Source organism: Ochotona princeps, chromosome 10, assembly GCF_030435755.1.
Source record: "Ochotona princeps isolate mOchPri1 chromosome 10, mOchPri1.hap1, whole genome shotgun sequence".
Classification (NCBI taxonomy): domain Eukaryota; kingdom Metazoa; phylum Chordata; class Mammalia; order Lagomorpha; family Ochotonidae; genus Ochotona; species Ochotona princeps.
Window position 1 is genome coordinate 21,078,077 of NC_080841.1, and position 24,220 is coordinate 21,102,296.

The 24,220-nt window shown below is 46.6% G+C and overlaps 1 protein-coding gene and 1 pseudogene across 2 annotated transcripts in view; both read right to left on the reverse strand.

Annotated features, from left to right (window-relative positions):
* Positions 1–10,944: 10,944 nt before the first annotated feature.
* Positions 10,945–24,220, reverse strand: part of LPGAT1 (lysophosphatidylglycerol acyltransferase 1) — a 72,600-nt gene continuing 59,324 nt past the window's right edge. For both annotated transcript variants that reach the window (XM_058669158.1, XM_058669159.1), the window contains 2 exons: positions 14,493–14,602; positions 10,945–12,663 (listed from right to left, as the gene is read on the reverse strand). In XM_058669158.1, the coding sequence (XP_058525141.1) occupies positions 12,512–12,663; positions 14,493–14,602 (262 nt within the window). In that variant the 3' untranslated portion in view covers positions 10,945–12,511. The remainder of the gene's footprint in view (positions 12,664–14,492; positions 14,603–24,220) is intronic.
* Positions 19,936–21,117, reverse strand: LOC131481294 (elongation factor 1-gamma-like; annotated as a pseudogene).

A 24,220-nucleotide genomic window follows, 5' to 3' on the forward strand; every position in this document is an offset into this window, starting at 1 on the left:
ATGCATGGCAGAGGTGACTTGGAAGTTTAGGGGGACTAATTGATGGTGGGGATGGGTGGGGTTGGTGGCTGGCTGCCCAGCCTTCTAGCCCTCTGGATTGCTGCCCGAGTAGCACGTGGGTGGTCTTGGGTGGCTGGTTACACCCTGACTCCAGACAGTTCGCTCTGTTCGGCTCCTGTGCCTGGATTGGTGCGATGCCTGGGAGAAGGTTAGGAAGAGGGCATGAGGGCACCCAAGGGTCTGGCCTGGCTTCCTTGCTAGTCCTGGTGACAGATTGACTACAGGTGCTGACAGAAGCGCTCTCATTTTCCTGCCCTGTCATGGCTGTTTTGAAATTCTGGTTTCTTTATGAACCAGGCACTCCAGGCTTTCCTTTGGCTCTGGATCAGGTGGCCCAGTGGGTCACGTGTCAGGTGCTGTGTACTGGAAAGAGGCCTGTGTGAGTGATGGAAGGGACAGATCATGGCAACTGAAGCCCATCCCCTGAGCTCACAGGGTCATCCCCATACCCAGCAGGATGTGACAGGCAGCCCAGGGGGAGCATTTACCAGAAACCCCAGGAGGAGAGCTTGTGGGGGATGTGGCATCCCAGACTTCAGGGGCTAGCTGTCCTCACTCCAAGGTGGGATCTTCCGTCTGGCAGCCCAGGCACTGACTCACCCTGCCTCTTGGTGAATTCTTTTGGCCACAGAATGGGCCTGTTTCTCTGTGGGTGCCATTGTAACCACGCTTGCTCCTGGAAGTGTTGGAGCCTCTCTGGGAAGGACACCCTGGAACTCCAGACTCCTGCTCTGCCCTAGGCAGCCAGCATCCTCTAGGGAGGGGAAACTGAGGAAATAGGGTTCACAGCTCTTACCCCTCCCGCTGAGCCTCTTCCTGTTGTTGCTTCAGCAGTGGAAGCCTCATCTCCTTGCAAGAAGTCCTCCAGCTTGTCAAAATGAGAGCAAGAACTCCTACTTCTTTGCATGAAATCATTCTCCCCTAGGCTGTTGGCAAGGTGATGTCTTTTTTTTTTCAGATGTGTTTTGCTGTGGCTAAGTCACAGCAGCCTTCTTAGATTTGTGCTAAAGCTTTCCATGTGCTAGGTCTCTGCTGAAAGAAGGTTTCCAGATCCGCCCTACTCCATTGCCCGAGGAAATAAACACAGCACTTTAGAAACAGAACATAAATATGGCAACCGCCTCAAACAGCTGGAGTCACCAACATGAAGGCCTCCAAGCAAGAGGGTAGGGCATACACCTTGAAATGTGCCTGAAAGCAAAAGGCTTTTTCTGCGCCCTCACTGTGCCCACTGAGACATTCTGGGTGCTGGCTGCAGTGCTTAAATGCTGCTTAGTGTGTCTACACCCCATACCAGAGTGCCAGGGTTCAAGGTCTACCTCCATCTTTTGTTTTTTCAAAGGCAGAATGGGAGAGCGAGAGCGAGAGACAGAGAGAATTTTCCATTTACTGGTTCTCTTCCTCAAATGCCTGCAATGGCCAGGGTTGGCCCAATCCAAAGTCAGGAGCCAGGAGTTTTGTTTGGGTCTCCCATGTGGGTGCAGGTGCCTAGGACTTGGGCCATCTTCTGCTGCTTTCCCAGACTCGTTAGCAAGAAACGAAATGAGCAGTGGAGTAGCTGGGACTCAAATCTGCGCCCTGATGGGATGCGAGTGTCACAATGCCACCATGCTGGTGCTCTCCCTCCACTTCCAATTTCAGCTTCTTGCTGGGAGGCTGTAACTGATGGCCCCTGTACCTGCCTCCCTGCCACGCACACAGGAGAGCAGGACAGCACTGGGAGCTCCCGGCCAAGTGGAGGTTGCTGTGGTATTTGGGGAATGAACCAGTAGATGGAAGATACGTCTGCCTATCAGAGAAAGGCCAGACAGAAAAAGAGAAAGAAAGGACAGAAAAAAGGGAAGAGGGTAGAAAAGAGGAGGGAGGGAGGGAGGCAGGAGAGGAAGAGAGAAGGAACGGCCAGTGTGCTTCCCTAGCACCTTCCGGTCTGGAGAGCAACTGCCTCTGAGGGTGGCGTCAGGATGGCTGTCCTTGGCGTTCTGTCCTCAGGGGCAAGGGCAAAGGCCCACATGACGGGCAGCCCTGGGGGGATAAGCTTCACCGCATAGGCTCTACCTGTGTGCCCAGGCAGAGGTGCCCATGCTTGTGAGGAGCCTAGGAGCGAAGCCCTTGCCCAGGGCAGGGTTGGGGGCAACTGCGTGCTCCCCGCTTGCCTGTGAGGCCTTGGCCTCCCTGCTTCCCTCAGGGGCTCAAGGCTGTCACGGCTAATTCCAGTCTGAGTGGCTTTCAGGTTCTCTGCATCTCCCACGGAGGCGGCAGGAAGTGCGTGTCTAAGGGGAACCCCGCCTGAGAGAAGCTCCTCCTGCGGTTACATCGGTGTTGCAAGGGGGTGTTGAGGGGCCCGGCTCTCACTCCGCCCCTTCCTCTTTCAAGACCCACCCAAGCAAGTCGGACTGAGTGAACCCCTCTTCTGGCCTGGCAGTCTCCCCACCATGCATGCCAGTTCCAGCCTTGATCGAGGTTGCTATTGCTGATTTCACGGGAGACAGGTCAGGCTGCTGGCTGTGGCGATTCAGCCGCTTGTGTCTGCCTCCATGGACAGACAGCTTTGCTGGTTCCAATGGCATCAACTCTGTTTATTCCTCGCACTGCTTGACAAACACAGGCAGATTTTTCCCAAGTCAGTCAAGGACTTCTCTGACTCTGGCGATACTAAGCAGGCATCTGTGTGTCCAGGAGTGGTTGCTCATTGCCAAGCTTCCCCCTGGTGGTGGGTTCTAAGTTTTCCAGATCTATTGTAGGGTTCAGCATTGTGGTACAGCAGCTTAAGCTGCCACCTGCAATGCGATGCTGGCATTCCATATGCATCCCGGATGTTCCCCTTCCCATGTAGCTCCTTCCTACACAGGAACAGCAGCAGATGGCCCAAGTGTTTGAGTTGCTGCACTCTCAGGAGATGATGCGATGCAGTTTTTGGCTCTTGGCTTATGTCTGCCCAGCACTGACCATTATGACCATTTGGGGAGTGAACCATATTTCAAATAAATACATCTTTCAAAACAAGCAAACAAAAAAATCCATTCTGAGAAAGCTGTTCCATTATCTTGTCTTGGCTCTGTACCCTTTCTTCTGGAATGCCCAGCTATGGCTGTTTACAGCAAAACTCTGTCTCCAGAGGGCTGGGCAGCTTTTGGGCCATGACTCTCAGGGCAGGTGAGGGTGAGGCATCATCTGTTAATTAGATGCTCGGCTCCCAGCAGAACTGGGTTGGGACCACACCCTTGCTGACCCAGTACCCCAGTAACTACAGGTACTGCTGGATTCTTCTCTGCCCGTGTCCTTTTGGTATCCACATTCCTGAGATTTGACCCCATGGTGCTTCCCCGGAAGAGGAAAATGTCAGTTCTCAAGTTACAAACTCTGGTAACTGGCGAGGAAGCCTGTTCAAAATCACTTATCACCTTCCTGAAGCTGTAGGAGGCCTCAAATGCAGTTTTATATTTAGGGTTGCATCAATTATGCACAGGGAACCCTGGGGTGTGGAGGAGCTTCCAAATATGGGAAACTGTATTTCCCTCCCTTTTTATAATCAGTTCAACAGCTTCACCACAAGTGATGTCACGTCTCATAAGCAAAAATAGGTCCCTATGCAGGCTATGTCATGTTTCTGTCTTGGCAGATCCTGCTGTTTCCGTGTGCCCTCACTTCACCTTCCTAATTGGCTCTCTGACCTCAGAGCCGTTCTGGGCTGCTGCTGGAGGGACTGCGCTACACGGGACAGGGGTTGAGCATGTGGGGCTCTGAGCTGGCTGTCTATGCTTCTGGCATTCACCTACCTTAGAAACTCAAAGGACCTGAGGTTCCAGAAAACGGCTGGTGAGCATTAATAACCTATAGGGTCATGATACAATTTTTATGCCCAACTGGCCATTCAGAGTTTAGGCAGCTAAGGAGGGGACTAATCCATACCCTCTATTAAGCTCAATTGGGGTGGCACAAAGCCTCCTGTGTGCCAGACAGCAACTGTTCCAATGTCCTATGCACCTAGAGCACATCATCTCATTGAACTTCTTGGGAGTTGCCCATGTAACACACAAAGGCAGTGAGGTTGAGACGGTAAGGGCGGGGATGGGACTGAAGCTCAGAGGCCAAGTCATGGCTCCAACTGCCCTCTGTGAGTTCCTACTTGCACAAGACTTTGAACTTGATGGTGCTATGATGCAGGTGCATAGTGCTGGTACAGGCCACTGAACCTGATTTCATTATCCATTGTTAGCTTCATACCTGAAATTCAGAAATAAAAGGAATCAGAGTGACATGTTCACTCCTCTCTGCAGGAAAGGCATTCTCCATCCTCTATCACACGGGGTAAAAGCAAAACAAATGTGTATCTTACTGAGATATCCAAAAAGACACAAATCATGGATTTCAGGTATTTTTTTAAGGAGTAAAAAGTGTTCCCTTACAACAGCTGAAGACAACATTTGTTTAAAAACAAAATCTTTTAGGGTCTGGCACAGTAGCCTAATGGCTGAAGTCCTCGCCTTGCATGCACCAGATTCCTTAGATGCTGGTTCATGTCCCAGCTGCTCCACTTCCCAACTTGTGGCCTGGGAAAACAGTCGAGGACGGCCCAAAGCTTTGGGGCCCTGCACCCGCGTGGGAGACCCGGAAGAAGCTCCATTACATTTATTTTAAAATTCAGGAAAAGAATAAAGCCCCTTTAAGTCGTACTTAATCCTTTGCATTTATCTTTTGCTTCTCCAACACAGAAATCTCAACAGAGGCAATCTGTTGTTTTGGGGAAAATATTTGAATGCAAACCAAGAGAGTTAGTTCTAGTCAATACAGATCTACTAAATAGCCATTTGATGCTACCAGTAATAGACCGGAATTGAAGCCTACCAGCCCCTAAAAAAGTTCCTGTTAGTTCTTAAATTCTAAGGCACAACAACTCATGCAACAGTTATCAAAATCATCTAAGAATTAAGCCCAAGGAAACCTCTTTCAGCTAGAGGTCCACTTGATCATGATTTATATGAAAGAAAGGCAATACAACAGATCTAATCCTGTTAAAATAATCTGGAAACTCAAAAAAAAACCAAAAACACCACACATTCCCAGTGAACGGGTGCCGGTTTGTGTCCTGGCTGTTCCACCTCCCATCCAGCTCTCCACTTCTGGTCTAGAAAAGCAGTGGAGGGGCTTGGCAGCGTGGCCTAGTGGCTAAGGTCCTCGCCTTGATCCCATATGGCCGCTGGTTCTAATCCCGGCAGCTTCACTTCCTCTCTATCTCTCCTCCTCTCAGTATATCTGACTTTGTAATAAAAATAAAATAAATCTTAAAAAAAAAAAAAAAAAAAAAGAAAAGAAAAGCAGTGGAGGATAACTCAAGTCCTGGGGCCTTTGCACCCATGTGGGAGACCTGGAAGAAGCTCCTGCCTTTGCATGGGCTGTCAGCTCTGGCTGTAGCAGCCATTTGGGGAGTGAGTCAGCAGATGGAAGATCTCTCTGTCTCCCCTTCTCTGTAAATGTGCCTTTCCAATAAAAATAATCTTAAAGAAAAAAAAAAAAAAAAGCTGGCCCTCCCAGCCTTCTGTGAACCAGCCCATACTGAACCTAGACTGGACCTAGGACCTGCTTTAACTAAATGAATGCAATAGTGAAGGGCACACCACAGCAGCCCTGGGCTTGGGTTATGAGAAACACTGTTGCTCTCCCCAACGAACTACATCAGGATTGGATGCACTGAAACGAGCCCAAACAGCCTACTCCAAAGCCTTCCTTTGTCCCGATTAGAATATGAGTAAGTCAGGGAAAGACAAAGGGATCTACTGTGGCCTCCAGATGCCTTGATTACAAGAAGTGTTTGTATCACCAATGATTTGAGCCATCTCTTTGTGGGGTACCCCGAAGGGAGAAGCCCAACGGCTGAGAAGTGTCCTTTCTTCTGTAAAGTGGGCAGTCATCTGAAATGGAAGTTGCAGCCTTGGTCCAGAGCTCACATGACAGATGACTTCTGTAAGGCCACCCGTGGACAGCCTGCAGGGTAGGGGATGCAGGGGGCGGGGGGAGCTGTGCATACCTGTTCGGCAGCTTTGGCCTTCCCTGTCTTGGGGACACTCCTGGGACCTCTTCCAGATTCTCTACTCAGATCTGGTTTTCTTTGCCTCCAACAGTCCTTCAGTTGATCGTTCTCTCAGCCCTGCTACTCCCATCGTCTGGTAAAGGGTTTTGGCATCAGAAATGAAACAAAGGGATGGCAGTGACACTGGGCAAGGCTCACAACCTTGTTTTCTCAGTAGAATCACTAAGATAGTGCAAGGCTGGTCTCTGTTTCCTGCCTTGGGGAAGCAGAGAGGAAGAGTCAGCAGTCAGGGTGGCCAACGTGTGAGGAGAGGCAGCGAAACCTTTCTGGGGCAAGCTTGTAGAGGTGAGGTCTTGCTCCACTAGGGAATGAATCTGCCCCATGGCCAGGGCTCAGCCAGCCCTCTTGCCACATCCTGGTTCTCCGTGACCTACACAGCTGGGGCTTCAGGTCCCCCAAACCTCTAGGAGTGAAGAGCGCAGTTATCCGAATCCTGAGAGGCACAAATTTATTGATTTCTACTTTATTAGCATGTTATGGCTTCGTCTGCTCATACTGCTGATTTTCTCATAGAACCAAAAGATGACTTTTTTTTTCCTGCTTTAAAAAATACGTATTTTCTGCAGGAAGAAACTTTTAATATACAAGCACTTTCATATTAAGACAAAACTAAATACAATGGCTTTCTTCCACCAACTCAAAGAGGATTAGCCAATTGTTAAATTTTAGAATTTTGCCAGTAGTTGCTAAAGCAATTATTAAAATTAGATTACATAATCTATTTTTTATAAAGATTTATATTTATTTTATTACAAAGTCAGATATACAGAGAGGAGGAGAGACAGAGAGGAAGATCTTCCGTCCGATGATTCACTCCCCAAGTGAGCACAACGGCCGGTGCTGCATCGATCCGAAGCCGGGAACCAGGCACTTCTTCTGGGTCTCCCACGTGGGTGCAGGGTCCCAAGGCTTTGGGCCATCCTCGACTGCTTTCCCAGGCCACAAGCAGGGAGCTGGATGGGAAGTGGAGCTGCTGGGATCAGAACCGGCACCCATATAGGATCCCAGTGCATTCAAGGCGAGGGCTTTATTGGCTAGGCCACACCGCTGGGCCCAGATTACATAATCTAACAATGAGTGCTGAAACTAAAGGTAGCTTTAACGAGTATAATTTATGTGATGTAAGAAACAGGGCCCGGTGCAGTAGCCTAACAGCTAAAGTTCTCGTCTTGAAAGCGCCAGGATCCCAAATGGGCACCGGTTCTAATCTGGCTGCCTCGCTTCCCACCCAGCTCCCCACTTGTGGTATGGGAAAGCAGTCGAAGACAGTCCAAAGCCTTGGGACCCTGCACTCGCGTGGGAGACCTGGAAGAAGCTCCTAGCTCCTGCCTTCAGATTAGCTCAGCTTTGGCCGTTGCAGCCGCTTGGGGAGTGAATCAATGGATGGAAGATCTTCCTCTCTGTCTCTCCTCCTCTCTGTATATCTGACTTTCCAATAAAAATAAATAAATTCTTAATAATAATAATAATAATAAAAAGAAACAGCTGAGAGACAGGATCAGACATGAGTTTAAATGACAATGGAAGTGAGTAGATCAGGAAATAAAGTCATTTTTCAAATCACAGTTGAGACATAACCACAGGTTGGTTATTAGGGGTCAGCAAAGAGCTGAGAATCAATTTGCTTTATGGAACTTATAACTAAGTAGTTATATTTTGCTGTTATTTAATTGTTATACATTCTTGCTATCAGCAAAATATACAACAAACTTATGGACACTTGTGTCCATAGCTTCCCTTCCCCACCCCCAGGAAAATGGAGGAGGGGGGCAGAGTTTAAAACCAAAACTGTTCCCAAGGGACCCTTCAGTTTACTCTTGTCACATGGCTGCCCCCAGGGCTGAGCTCAAACTTACAGGCTCAGACCCAAACATCTCAGCTGTCCAAGCACACACCACCGCCACTAAGAAGTGAAGGAACTGCAGTTGAAAAAAATCAACTTTATTTTCTCTAGGTCTAAAAAAAAAAATAGAACCAGCTATTATTTTTTTATTGAGAAAACGCTTCTTTTGGTGTTCACAACTAAACATCTGCAAAGGTGATCTGGTTACTAAGGTCATCCCCAGATGCATTCATAAACCAGATCCGCACGTGACCAGCCTTTTACAAAAATCAATTACAGTTGCCACACCTTTTACATTCATTCTTAGCACACATTATGACATGCAGATACATAGAGAAAGCAAAGTCAACACTGAAGAAGTGAACATTACGGCAAGCAAAAACCTGCCTGTGCAAAAATAAATACGACTCTGTGAAAACGGTAAAGGAAATGAGAGCACTTGACAGAAATAATGGCAGCTGAAGGTAGACCTGTCTCCTTACTCAGCGCGAACGAAGCTGCTGGAAACTGCATAGACTTCTTCCATTCAAGGATGTGTGCATCACAGTCACGTGTTCATTAGTTCCACACAAATAAAAATAAAGCCATTCCAAATGTGGGCATACTTTGCAACCAGAGTACACTAAAAAAAAAAAAAGACTTTTGCTCTCTGAACTGCTTTAAAAAAATATTACATGTCAGGTCCTCAGACAGACACTGTGCAGAGAAGCCGCCATTCTGTCTCTCACAAGGATTCAGTCACCCTCCTCCGATGGCCCAGCATCTCAGCTTAGGCCCAGGGTCTAGTTCCTAATCACTGGGGATTGGTACAAAAGGAATATGGTCAAGCACACACCAGTGACTGCTCCAGAGGACACCAGCCCCTCTGTGATCTAGAAACTTCCAACTTAGGTGATGTTGGTCCCAAACGTAAATGTCTCTATCCTACCTGAAATGAGCCAATTTTCCCACTGCCTGCTGCCAGATGCAAGGTCCACAGCACTGAGGACAAAAAACAAAAACAAATGCGCAAGAACAAACCATTTTTATATATCCTTTGTGGATCAGAGCTGAGCACACTGGTGAGGGGAACCCTGCAGAAAAGTCTGCTGTAATGACTTCAAAAACAACAAAAACAGAAAATGACAAATGCTTCCTATTCAGTAGTGCAAACAAAACGTTATCTTTCAAATATCAAAAGAATCCAGGAGGACCACCCATGATTAACCACTACTTTCTGTTTTTATAAGGAGGTCCAACAAGTTCTGGAGTCTGGCGGGAAGTGATTGTCAGAGCACACCACTCAGACGAATCCATGAGAAGTGAGGATCAGGAGCAGAGAGGGTGAGAAGGCTGTCTCCTTGCCAAGGTCCGCCGGGTGATCGCCAGCGCCCCAAGCCATGCTGAGGTTTCCGGTGGCCACTTAGAAGTCCGTTCTCAGGAAAGGGCTTGGCAACAGTTATAAATCCACAACTCTGGACTCGCCCTGGACCTCTGCTAGTCCACAGCCCATTTCGGTACCTGGTTCCTCCTCCTGATGGCCAGCTGGCCCACTTCCACGTCATTTCACTGCTCTTTAACATTTAACAGCCACAGATCCACAGGCAGACAAAATTAATAAACAACTCAACTTTTTTTTTTTGATCAGCAAAGAAAGTTTGATGAAAATAAAAACTCAAACTCCTAATAAAATGAAGAGCTTTGGCTCACCATGACTCATTACTGAATTAACAACCCATTAATTAACAAACTGGCCAGAAATCCCTAGTTCCTTTTTATCATGGAAAATTAAGGATATAACAGATATAAACTTACAACCATCTTTTGCAAGAAAAACCTATTGTTTAGATTCTCTCCTAATTTGTTTCCTCATCCAAAATGTGATTTCCATTCCAATTTCACTCGGTGTTTTATTCCTTGTAGGTTGCTTTACAACACATAAATATTCCACCAACAACTGCTTCTGAAGAGTGAAATACTAGCCCATTTGCTTCTGAAGCTGCTTAGAGCTGCCTGTGACCAAGCACGTGCCCCATCACCGTGACTGCCAGCCTGTCTGCCGTGAGCACCTAGGCAGCATGGTCGAGACTAAGAGGTGCTCAAAGTCTACAGGATGTCAATATGAAACCGGCACGGTTTTCTTTTCCTTCTCCTTGACCAATGTGAATCGCCTAGACCTCCTGCCATCTCATTTCCCAAAGCAAGCACAAATTGGAGTGATCACTGAGTTCAGGACAGTGGCTCCTGGCTGCTTCCCAGCCTGCTCTCTCAGAACGTTGGTTTTCGCTTCACATTCCAGGCAGGTGAGCCCCAGGCACTATTAGGAAAGCACTATCAGATCTCCGACAGATTTTTGCAAAGAGAGAGAAAGAGGGGCGGGGCAGATCAAATAGACATCCATTAAAACTCACAGATGTGTTGTCAAACATTAACTCACCCATCTTTTGGTGTTTGTCACTGTAAAGCCTGTGGAAATGACACAGTGCTTGCAGAAGACAGTATCCTGCGGGGGGGGCTCATTTAACAGCTTTGGAACGCAGTGATGGCTACCGTGGCCAAGTGCCACAACGTTCAAAATACAGGTGTTTTTTGAATAAAACTGGCACTTGCTTCGGCAATGAGGCCTATTTTCCCACGTCCTAGGACTGTGCATGTTACCCTGGACAGTGTGTCATTTCTTCCCTGGATGGCTGACTAATCTCTCAAATGAGCAATTTTAATTCACTGTGTAATTCAGTATTTGCAGAAGCATCGTTAAGCTTCTGCCTGGTTTCCTATCCTCATGTGTACCTCTAAACTGAGCTGAGTTTCACTTACTCCTTGTCACCAGAAAATACACAATGAAATGCTTACATGCGGAGAATGTTGCATTTATAGCCACTGTTATAACCGTGCACAGCACTGCCCCCGCACGGCGCCAGCAGTAGCACAGCAGTAGCACAGCAGTAACACAGTACTCAGGGAGGGATTTCAGTTAGCACATCATTCTTCTTCACACAGCACTGAGTGCCTCCAAAGAGGAAGCTGCTATGGACTTTTATTTGGTGTTGCTTTACCTTCCCTACGTAACTGGAGGAAAATTCACTTCTTTTCCATTCTGCACTTTTTTTTTTTGGTATATTCAAAAAATAGAAAACACCAGCTTTTAGTTTTGATGTAGAGCCTATTTCTCAGAATTGCTATCTGTGTGGTTAGTGCCAACAGGGGAAGCGAGGATGCTCGAGTCACGGACAACTACTGCTGATTCACTGGGCTCTCCTTAGGCCTCCGGTCCCCAGCCAGAAGGCATCACCTCAACCCTGGGGCAGCGCCAGCACTTCTAGAGCAGAGTGTGGTCCTCCTGGGAGGTGATCACAGGAACACGGAAACAGATCACAGACAAGTTTTCCTAGAGTGAGGCTTGCCACTTTCCCCTCCTCAAAAGCAAGTGGCAGAGACTAGGAAGCCTCCCCAAGGCACCCCCTCCTCCATAAGGGGCAGCTCCTTGACAGATGATGGGGACACACTGCCCCAGTTTTCAGGGAGCTGTGGGCCAACCTGTCACCATTCTAAGCCAATGTCTGGTTCCAGCTCTCATTTTATCAAGAACTGAGCCTGCTTCCTCTTAAACTGACCATTGGAATGCCATACATCAGCTTGTTTTCACTGTGCCAAGATGTATTTGGCACTCACATTTCACAGAGGAAAGAGGAAGCAAGCCTCTGAGCTACCCACCAGGCTTCAGGTCGGGGGCACCTGAGGCGAGGTGCTGGAGAGCACTGCGGGCCCACACCCTCCTCACGGCACACTCATCTCTACCCTTCTGCTGTATGGACATCTGAGAAAAGTGCATTTTGTAAAAGACAATGATCCATCTGTGATATGCCTTCTACACAAAAGGAGAAGTGGGCGTGTCCTCCCGCCAAGGGGAAGCACCAGCACATGTAAACAAGGTATGGGCTAAGGACAGGGTCTAGTACCAGGAGGTATTCAGTGGCCACAGCCTCTCCAGCAGAGAACCCTGTTGCCACTGTATCTCATCAGTGGCTGAGGATGCAGTTGTCCTTTGGAGGGTGGTCACCAGCTCCCCTCAGGTTACCAGCCACAGACCACAAGTAGGCACCAATGAGGATGCCCGGACACTGCCGTAACACAGACTCCCAGCTACAGGGGATGAATACAACCTTGTGAACTTGAACTAAGTAATCAGGTATGTCTGGTGGCAACAGAATTTCTCTCAGAAAGTCTGCTGGGATAGTTTTATGATTTCCTCTTCTTCAAATGTGATGTTTGCTTAAATATGTGATACAGTGTATCTTTTTAAAACATGAAAAGTTCTTAAAATATATTAGCAGGTCATTATATTACTGATCCTTATTTAGCAGAGTCTTAAAATATCCCAAAGGGGGATAAATATTAATCCATCCAATGAATTTCCTTTGCTTTATATATATATATATATCTGTGTGTGTGTGTATAAATCCTGATTTCCACGTGTAAAATAACACACACTTATGAAAGTCCGAACTCCTATGGTGACCTTGACAAGTCCAAGTCAATTCCTAAAACAGGCAATGGTAAAAATACTGAATAATGTTGTACCACATATAGCCTGACAAAAATGCAAAAGATTGTATGAGAAATATCCACATGTTGCTGAGGGTCATCTCCCTGGAAACAGCCTCCTTCTGGCCCTTGGGAGGTGGGAAAGCTCCTGGAAGACAAGAGAGAGAGACACTGATTCGCTCTGCCCTAGTGGTGGGTCTCCCTGAGCAGCAAGAGTGTCACTGGGTGGTGATTTTCAGACAGCAAGTCTGCGCCGACTTTTACCACTGTTCAGGACAGATCTTATTTGAACTTCAATTTCCAAACTGCTTGTTCATTCCTGCCTTGGTGCCTCTGCCTTTATGCTCCTGCAGCTCGGCAAACAGTTGGTACAGCTGCACCCTTGCACACCAGGAAAACACTCACTGCCCAGCCTTAGTCACTCTGTCTCATGTCCAAGGTTCCTTCCCACAGTGGGATGGTCTGCATCACCATCTGTCTTCCACTGCAGCGGAGCCTGCACCAGAGCAGGTGCTTTCTCTCTTATTTCACAGTAGACCCCTAAAGGTTTCTACCATCTTGGCCACATGAAACTGACATACACAATTTCTGAAACAGTGCAATTTATACTGACTCCTCTATTTGTAAATGAAGTTGGGATTTTTTTGGTGGGGGAGTGCAGGGCACAAAAAGTTTTCTTTTACCACTGACATTTTCAAAAAAACTGTATAGGTTATGAAATATCTTCTTAGAAAGGAGAAATACAAAGTACATAGAGTTCTGGGCTTTTTTGTGTGGGGAAAGGAAATCTAGCTCATCACCTCAGAGTAACAGTACCTAAGCTCTGTCCCACCACACTCAGTCTTTGTCCTTGAGATAATCCTCCAGGGTAAGCTGATTCATGAAGGGATTGGCTTCTCACAAGCCATTTACTGTGTGCACTTCTAAGGTTTTTTTTCTTTTTTTTTTTACTTCTAAGTTTCAAAGTCTAAAATCCAAATTGTTTTCTTAAAAAGAGGTTCCAGGACCCAGTGTGGTAGCCTAGCGGCTAAAGTCCTCCTCTTACATGTGCTAGGATCCCATGTGGGCGCCGGTTTGTGTCCCAAGAGGCCTGTTTCTCATCCAGCTCCCTGCTTGTGACCTGGGAAAACAGTGGAGGACAGCCCAAAGCCTTGGGACCCTGCACCCCAGTGGGAGACCTGGAGGAGGCTCCTGCCTCTTGCCTTCGGATCAGCTCAGCTCTGGCTGCTGTGGCCGCTTGGGGAGTTAATCAGTACACAGAATATCTTCCTCTCTGTCTCTGCTCCTCTCTATATATCTGACTTTCCAATAAAATAAAATAAATCTTCAAAAAAAAAAGAGGCTTCCATTATTGCTGGTACAATTTTGGCCAAACATCACAAGGCAAGGGTTTGGGGGTTGGGAAAGGAGAGACATGATGAGCCCCTTCTCGCCCTCTGCCTGCCAACCTTTGCTAATCATAAACCTTGCAACACTCACTCAGGAGCTCTTCTCTTGGTTCAGCTTTTCTGCCTGTGGCAGGTGCTAGAAAACAGGTCCAGCATGTGGCTGGGAAAGTAGTTTGCTAGTGTCTGGCTTTTGGCCAACATCCTGCTCACTGCTTTTTAGTTTTCCCAGGATGTGTTAAATAATGACTACCCTATGATGCTATTTAAATAATCAAGTATAATGCCAGTGTGATTCACCCCCCATAATTTTACATGTGCACCTGCAGTTGTTCACAGATGGGTCCTGTGCTGTCTCCTGACTAGACCCACCTGTGTGATACAACATGGATGCTCCCTGCACACAGGCTTACAAAGGGCAAGCCTGAATAAATTCAACCCAATTCAATCTTTACAAAAATTTAAAGCTCAAATTCTTAAATATGCAAATGTTTTTACTCCTTTATTGTAAAGATCAAAAGATAGTCATCTTGCTGAAAGTCCCTTTGGAATTACTAGTAGGTTTAGAAATGTTCTGGGAACACTTACATACCTGTTTCATAAAAATGTGACAAGAGGTCTTCTTTCTCAATAAACCGCTGGTAAAGCCAATCAGCGAGGCTGTCATCAGTCTCCAGGGGTACGTCTTTAACCGGAAAGATCCTAAGACAAGTAGGGTAAATTCAAGGTCAAAACCACTCAGATCTATTGCACAGCTTGGGTAATGAAAAGCCGTACACAATCAAGAAGCCATCTTTTGTTTTTGCAAAGGTCATTCTTTCAGGGCATCTAGGGGGTTTTTTGTTTGTTTTTATAAAGCTTGTATTTATTGTTTGAAAGGCATGGTTACAAAGAGAAAGAGACAGGGTAAGAGAGACAGAGGTCTTTCATCCACTGGTTCACTCCTCAAATGGCTGCAATGGCTGGGGCTGGGCTGGGCTGAGGCTGGGCTGAGGCTGGGCTGGGCTGGGGCTGGGGCTGGGCTGAGGCTGGGCTGGGCTGGGGCTGGGGCTGGGCTGGGGCTGGGCTGGTGCTGGGGCTGGTGCTGGGGCTGGGCTGGGGCTGGGCTGGGGCTGGGGCTGGGCTGGGGCTGGGCTGGGCTGGGGCTGGGGCTGGGGCTGGGCTGGGGCTGGGCTGGGGCTGGGGCTGGGCTGAGGCTGGGCTGGGGCTGGGCTGGGGCTGGGGCTGGGGCTGGGCTGGGCTGAAGCCAGGAATTTCAGTAGGGTCTTAAACCTGAATGCAGGGGTCTAAGCACTTGAGCCATCATCTACTGCTTTCCCAGGCACCACAGCAGGGAGCCGGATCAGAAGTGGAGCAGCCAGGACTTGAACTGGGGCCCACATGGGATGCTGGTGTGGCAGGTAGTGGCTTAACTCAGTACATCACAAGGCCAGCCCTGTGTCCTGGTTTTTGGAAACTGTTGTGAATTATACAACAGAGATCACTCATGTTTCACTCAACCATCTATTGCCCCCTTATATGTTGGGTCCAGCAACAGATGCTGAAAACAAATTTTTAAATTATCCTGCATCTACAAATAATCACTGAAAATAACCATGATTTTCTGTAATTGTGGATTTAAGTTGGGATAGTATTTAGAATAAAGTTTTAAAATGCAATTAATTCAAGCAATGTAGTACTGTATTAAGTGAGGCCAAACAATGTATCTTAGCAATCAAAGCTCTTTTGGCAGGACTGTTTGAGAACCACATAGAACCTGCCCAAATTGGTGGCTTTTCATTAATTATGTCAGAGATTCTGGCTGTATGAACAGCAACAACTTTAACTGATGGGAAGAGCTATTGGATATTACCCTGAGGATTTACTTATGTATTGGAGTTACAAAAGGAGATCCTCCAACCTGTGGCCCACACCCTGAGCAGCCCTGACAGCATGCCAAACACTGAGGCCAACAGCAGAGAGCTGCATGGGAAGTGGAGCAGCCAAGACTGGAATGAGTGCCCACAGGGGATGCTGGCATCACAGGGGCTGGCTTTACCTAATACACACCAATGTTGGTGCCCACAGTACCAGTGTTCAGTCTGCAAAGGGTCTGTATGAAGAACCACAGCACCATCCCCCTCCCCTGAGGACTGATTTTTCACCTCTCGCAGCCCATCATCTTGATTCTTATTCCATATCAGGCCTTATCCACCAACTCCTCACTATGGAAGATGAGGATGAGGCTTTCTCCTCTTTCCTTTTCTGCTACACATTCATCTCCCTTTCCCCATTTTTTCCAATGTGGATATACAATAATTTGAACTAGTTCACTGTTAGAGATTCACAGCTAAGTCATGGAATAAGTCATCACTACTTTTTCTTTCTTGTCCTATCTTTACTTTCCCTGGCTTAGACAATTACATTGTTTTTCATTTGCTTAAATCTTCTGTTTACATATAACTAATCCAACCACCAGCTTTCAAAGTTCGAAGCCTGATGCCTAGTAGTCTGTAAACTACTTTTTAAAGGGTCAGAAAAACAATATTCCAGGACCAGGCAGGTATTTGGCACAGCAGTTAAGATACTGCCAGGAATGCCAGCATTCCACACAGAAGTGGCTAGGTTTGAGTCTTACCTCTTTTCTGATTCATTTCCTACTAATTTGCATTCAGGGAGGCAGCAAATGATGGTCCATGTAATTGAGTGCTTGCCACCTAAGTTAACTGGCAGACCCAGGCTGAGTTCTAGGCTAGTGGCTTTAGTCCAGCTTAGCCCTGACAGTTTTGGACATTTGGGAATAATGGACATGAGACCCTCCAGGCCTGCTGAGGTCTTGGCCACACCTTCAGGTGGGCGGCACCAGCATTGCCCCACCAATGGGGAACATCTTACCTGTAGGTTCCCCGCCCATCAAGGAGGGGTCAGGGAATGCTTAAAATCCCAAGACCCTTCCTCAAACCTTTGGTGTCCCTCTCTCCCTCCTCTTTCAGGAGGCACCCCACCTCCCGGCTTCCTTTCCGGAGGTGCTTTCCCCTCCCCTCTCCCTTTCCTGCTCACCTGGTCCCTTCACAAATAAAATTTTCTGTCTGCAATAGATTCCCGGCTTTTTATTTCTATACTAAGCTGAGGAAAGAACCCACTGGGCATTTCTGGTAACAGATAGAAAACATGTCCCCGTCTCTGTCCCCGTGTCTTTGAAAGCAACGAGGACAAATTTTCAAAAAACACAGAAGATACTTTAGGTCTTACAAGCTATGTGGTTTCAGCCACAGCTACTCAGTTTTGTCCTCTAGTGTGGAAGCAGCCACAGTATATAAATTCGAGTTGTTCCCAAATAAGTTATATTTAAAAAACAGGCAGTTGGCCAGATTGACCTCCAGTCTAGATCTTCCAAGGGGATCAGTCAGAAACAGAGCAGCCGAGAAGTGAGCCATCACCCAAGCAGGATGCTGGCGTGGCAGGTGGTGGCTTAACCATCAGGCCAGAATGCCGGCAACCCTAAGTTCCATTCTGCAGTCTTTACTAATGTTCTGGAGATGCCCACACTCCTGAAGCGGGTAAAGTGCAGCCTGCACCTCACACTTTCTTCTTCCTCTTATGACAGACTTTGATGATGCACACCCAGTTTCTTAGGAAAGGCTACTTGGTCTACCAAGGCCTTTTAACTATCTTCCCATCTGATCATGATAACCAGACTAGATACAGGATTTATGGTTACAAATAATTTTCATGCATTTCTTACTTCCAAAACTTTCATTGATATATTTTTATTTTATTGTGTTTTAAAATTTCTAACAGTTCTTTATATTGTTTTAAACATTCCTTAATAGTTTTTTTTATTGCTACAATATCTTCGAGAAAGTTTTAAATTATAAAGGATGTTTTTAGGCACAGAAGTAAAGAGAAGGGTTAATGAACTCTAGGCACTATCAGGAGTTTTGGGAGACGCCCTTTCCTGGAGAGAGTCTAGACCTCTGACTCACGTCCTTCTGTCTGCTTTGTCAGTATTTTTTAACTGGTTAGAACTCACACAGGCGGGGCTGAGCAGCTGGGTGAAGTGCTCAGCACGTGAGAGTCTGTGGCCCTAAGGCCTCGTGGAGGATTAGATGAGTGGGCTGTTTAAATTGATGCTCTTCATCACCCCTTGCTCATTTCCCCCAAGGAAGAACTGTGAGAGAGACTGGTTGCCAGCTTTGTGGTCCCAGTGAGACAGGGCACTGGGACTCTCAGAGCTCAGCACACCAACCTGCCTTTCCCTGCCCCAGCATGCCTGATTCTAGAGGCACACAGAGACCCCAGTTCCCTCTCCAGGGCAAGCCTCTAGCATCTGCCAGTGTAGAGTCACCATGCGCTTGGGCAGGGAGGGATGCAGGTCTGTGTCTCTTGAGGGATCTGAGCGTGTTCCGTGTTCTTCAACAGATTTCAAAGGCAGGCATTTGGCACAGTGTTTAACATGCCAGCTGGGACACCAGCATCCCATATTAGAGTGCCCAGCTCCACTTTTCAATCCAGCTTCCTGCTAACATGCACTCTGGCAGACAGCAGGTGACAGGTCAACTAGCTGGGTTCGTCACCCATGTGGGAGACCCAGATGGAGTTTCTGGATCTTGGCTTTGGCCTAGCGCTGCCAGGGATGTTTGTGGCATTTGAGGAGTAAACCAATAGGTGGAAGATTTCTCTGTCTTCTCTATTTCAAATTAATAATTCTAACAAGAAAACAATTTTTAAAAAAATATTTCCACCAGTTTTCCCAAGCTGCAACCTTACTTCCTAAGCACAGAGGTTGCCAGTTGTTCTGGAAGTTCTATGGTAGGAAGAGGTGAGTTCTTAGCTTTCTCACAGCTAGCTGCTTCTGTTCCTACATTTACTACTCTGCTTTTCCAGCCTCCCTATCTTTCTTTTTTTCCTCATCCTTGTGAGTTTATACTTAAAAACAATTAAACAAACCAAAAGACCTCACTTAGGGGCAAGCGTCTGGCTTTATAGTAGAGAAGCCCACATCCCATGTCAGAGTGCCAGGTTCAAACCTGGTTCTGGCTCCTGACTCCAGGTGCCTGCCATGCAGACCAGGAGAGGCAGGGGTGACTGCCGCCCACCTGTGAGACCTGGACTTACCCCACCTTGGCCTGGCACCGGGCCCATGCAGCCATCTGGAGAGTGAATCTGAAGATGAGGGCTCTCTTTCTTTGTCTCCCACATAAAACTAATTACTTTTTAAAAATAACATTTGGGGCCCGGCGGCGTGGCCTAGCAGCTTAAGTCCTCGCCTTGAAAGCCCCGGGATCCCATATGGGTGCCGGTTCTAATCCCAGCAGCTCCACTTCCCATCCAGCTCCCTGCTTGTGGCCTGGGAAAGCAGTTGAGGACGGCCCAATGCATTGGGACACTACACCCGTGTGGCAGACCCGGAAGAGGTTCCAGGTTCCTGGCTTCGGATCGGCGTGCACTGGCCGTTGCGGCTCACTTGGGGAGTGAATCATTGGACGGAAAATCTTCCTCTCTGTCTCTCCTCCTCTCTGTATATCTGACTTTGTAATAAAATAAATAAATCTTTAAAAAAAATAACATTTTTTTTTCATTTAGTGTTACTTTACTGGGGTTTCTAGAGGTCATGAAAATACACATTATGGTAATGTAACAGCTCTTCTGTGAAGTTGCCCTGTCATTTCTGAAAGGTCTAATATGGTTTTCTATCTTTGGCTAGGGTCTACAACTTGCCGTTCTTCAAAGGGTTTCCCATTGCTATTTCAGGTTTAGGCAAAATGCATGTCAGTTACTTGGTAAGATTTTGAACATCACAGCAATGCTTACGATCACAGAATCAGAAGCCGACTTCCATGGTATGATCAAAAGAATACGTCTCTAGATCAGTGAAATCTACACAAAGGATTCCACACTAACAAGAATGACTCTCCTCGGCCTCCTTCAAAGGCCTGGATCTATCACCAGAGTGCTGTCTCTTGTCAGGGGTATTTTATCATTCAAACGTAACTGTTTATATACAGGGAAAATAGGGAGAAAAGCAGCATGGTTTGAAAAAAAATTATTAAAAATCAATTTAAAGAACTCAGTACTTTAATTCGAAATTTACATTCAAACACTTGAAAAGAGGAACCAGCACTGTGGCACAGGGTCTGGGTCTCCTCACTTCTAAGGTTGTTTCCTCCATGTACACAACCTGTGGACCACCTACTACTCTGGGCTCAGCGGGAAGGCAAGCTCTTGGCCTCAGAAAACCCAGAGTGGAGAAATGGAGCTGCTACTGTTTGTTTCAAAGGGGATGAAGCTGGCTAAGGCCTTCTTCCTCAGTTTATCCAATCGCTGGCACATTCCTGTAATGAGGTTGCAACTAACAAAGATCTCCATGAATGCTTCAGGAAAATGGTCCTTGATGCACCACAGGGAGCAGCAGTCACTACCAGTGTTCTAAAAAATGTGGCAGCACCACAGAGTGTCCTGGTTGGAGCACTTAGGCTTCCATCCCTCCCACTCTAGGGTACTCTTGGAGAGGTGAGCCAAGGGGTCCTTTGCCCTGGGCTCAGCAGCCAGTGCCTGTTCACATCGTCCATCTCTTCCTCAGCAGCTGGGGTGGCCCCGTGATCTCCTCTTCGACTCAGTCTGGGCCTTTGCTTCTCTTCCTGTGAGCCCTTCTTTTTCTGAAGAGGCATCTTTTTTTTTTTTTTTTTTAATTTGTTTTTATTAAGTTGGCTCTCTGCAAGCTTTTCAGCATCAAAGTGGGCCATCTTCTCACCTAGTTTCACTTCCTCCAAGACAGCCAGGAACTGGGGCTGGTTAACACAGGGGAGGAGCCAGTGGTTGGCACTGGGAAAAGCCTAGCAGACACCAGGCCCCAGACCTTCTTATAGAGCCACAACAGGGCGCAGACAACCGTGATGTCCACTGTGCCACTCACTCTCCCACTGGAAATCTCCTCTTCAAGAGAGCACCCAGCAGCCCCAGGAGATGCCTCACTTTCTCCTCCACATTCGCAGGGCCCCTTTTTCATTGTGGCACATGATTCCCACATGCCTCAGCAGGGCTCACCCACCGCACCACCTGGAGGCCTTCCCAGTAGCCCCTCGTTGCTCACGCAGCAGGTAATGGCACTGCTCCCAAAACACACAGACTCCAACATCACCCTCAAATGCTGGAAACCCGGCCAGCAGGTAATCTGTGGGAGCCCTGAAGTGGAAGTAAGGTAGTGCAGAAAGCACGTGGATAAGGGCCCCACTGTATTAGTCAGGAGTGGAGAAAGGTACTGAACAGTGTAGTAATAACACGACTGCATAGAAATCCAAGTTTACTTACAATTTCTAGTAGCAAAATTGCTAGTACCAAAGTGAAAATGCATTAGTAATTTTGAAAGATATTTTTTAAAAACTATACTAATTTTTCAATATTCCTCTCATAGAAAGATTTTTAAACTAGAGTAAAATTAGTCAGAAACATCTTATTTAGATGCAGCTATCAGTATTTATAAACTGATCTATGCCAGTTTGGGGACAAACTCTTGAGACTCCATTCATAACACATTCTTGGGGACCTTCCACTCTAAGATGTCAGATGTCTTGAATTTTCATTTCAATATTAATAGTAAAAACCATTTTTAAACATATACATCTTATAACTTAGTGCTGCCATGTGTTTCTGGTGAATATGTTTAGAGTCACTTTATACGATGTAGGTCTGCCATGAAAGGAAAAGGCTTGAGAGGTGAAGAGAAGCACACTTCAGAGCAAAACCTATTCTCTCACCTCTTAAGCTGTAACTGCCCCTGGGACTTTTAATATCCATTAAAATAAAGCAAGAGAGGGGTTCTGCTTCTTGTAATGACAGAGTAGGTCACAGTAACGATTAGAAAGTCTGGACAAGACATAAAGAGTAATTAGTGCACGGCAGCGGGCGGTGACCAGGTGCAAGCTGACAGGGCAAGAGGCAGCACTGGAGGGCGAGTTTCTGACTTTCCTACAGTCTCCACTAGCTAGTGTCACATGGGGAGGCTAGAACTTATACAGAAACTTGTTCAAGCTTCTTATGCAGATGCATCAGTCAAGTATTTGCATTATTTTTAACCTCCTAAGATATATTACCTTTGCTGTGTGGCAAGATTTAACAGAAAAGGCTTTTGTACAAAGTCACTCTTAGGGATCCTCTCACCAAAGAAAAAGTCTGCAAATCTGTTATCACTCAGCTAATTGTGGGAGTCCTGGCACCATGACCATCAAAAACAATTTTAGAGCCAGTCATCATAGATGAGCAAACCCTCAGCCATAGCCAGGCCCAAACATATTAGAATAAACGTTCATTAAGAGATTACAAAAGTTTAAGAGAAATCACAGAGGGCCCAGCATGATAGCCTAGTGGCCAAAGTCCTTGTCTTACATCCACCAGGATCCCATATGGGGAGCAGTTTGTCTCGACTACTCTGCTTTCCATCCAGCTCCCTGTTTGCGGCCTGGGAAGGCAGCTGAGGATGGTCCAAGACCTTGGGACCCTGTACTGGCATGGGAGACCCAGAGGAAACTCCTGGCTCCTGGCTTCAGATCAGTTTAGCTCTGGCCATGGCAGCCACTTGGGGAGTGACTCAATGGACAGATCTTTATCTTCATATCTCTTTCTCTCTGTATGTCTGCCTTTCCAATAAAAACAAATCTTAAAAAAAAAAAGAGAAATTACAGAAAAGTTAAATCAAGCTCTTCCTTTAGCTGTGAAAAGATGAGGCCTTGAATTTGTTGGCTCTGCTGCTACCAGGTAAGGATGAAGCCAACCTAATCAGGAGAAAATAACTGAGACACACAGCTCGAGTCACTAGATTTAGCCTATCACGGGACCTGTGTTACTCTGGATGTCCAGTTAAGTAAGCCAATAAATTCCCTTATGGCTAAAGTTTAATTCCATCTGAATTGGGCGTTCTGGAACTTACAGCTACAAGTATTGCTCTTGGCTTTTAGAATGCACCAAAATCTGAACTCGCTTGTTTACTTCACTTTCTACAACTTCTTTATTCATGTTATATTACTGTTTCCTACAGATTCACTATATACTGCTTCTGTTAGGTGTTTATTCATATAGTTATTACTGCACAACATGCCTATCTATCCTTTCCCCTCTCTACCTATTAAAATTCTATCGGTCAGTAAGGCCTAGTACGGATAATTCATCTAAGAGGTTCCTTTGTTCTAAGAATACCACAAGCCCTGAGGTTAGCACAGAACAGATAGTCTTTGTAAGAGAAGCATATCAGATACTACTGGCAGGTATGCACTTCATTATATGAGATCAATGCAGTTTCTGTTAATATAAAAACAGGTCTAGGGCCCGGCGGCGTGGCCTAGCGGCTTAAGTCCTCGCCTTGAAGGCCCCGGGATCCCATATGGGTGCTGGTTCTAATCCCAGCAGCTCCATTTCCCATCCAGCTCCCTGCTTGTGGCCTGGGAAAGCAGTCGAGGACGGTCCAATGCATTGGGACCCTGCACCCGCGTGGGAGATCTGGAGGAAGTTCCAGGTTCCCGGCTTCTGATCGGCGTGCACCGGCCCGTTGCGGCTCACTTGGGGAGTGAATCATTGGACGGAAGATCTTCCTCTCTGTCTCTCCTCCTCTGTGTATATCTGGCTGTAATAAAAATGAATAAATCTTCAAAAAAAAAAAAAAAAAAACAGGTCTAACCAACGTAAGAATAACTTAGCAAGAGCCACAGGTTGAAGACCTTGAACAAGCATTTAAAATATCTTTAGAAGGAGAAAACAAGCATTAAAAATAAGCTTAAATTAAACAAAGAAAAATTCAGGTTTACCAACTGAATGTAAGAATGTGGAAAAGTTGGCGTAGCATCCATCGCTTTCCATGGGGATGAGCCTCAGAGAGGGCTGTGTTTTGACAGTGAGCCCCGCCTACCATCTGCCCAGAATAGCCTGGATATTCTCTCGACTTAATAGACAGCCAGGAGGGCAGACCAAATGCTCCCTCAAGAGCAATCGACTCCTATTACTCTGATTGTTTGGTCACCATGGGATTAAAATATTAAAATGACTAATCCCCTAATATGGCAAGGGATCAAATGCATTGAATACCAAGTCCTCTTGGAATCAAATAAGAGGAGTTCTTGTAAGATTTAAGTAAATACATATTTATGTATAACCATCTGCCATCCAAATGAGAAACTAGCTTCTAATGTTTAAGAAACAAAATTTCTTATTTTCAGTCACCCACAATGTGCTCTTAAATACAAAGAACTCTACCCAACTCCCTAGAAGACTAAAGAGCACTAGATAAAACTCAGAGCAGTTGTAAGGGCAGAGGCGTTTAGATGCCTGGCCCTGACACTGGCGTTGCCTGGC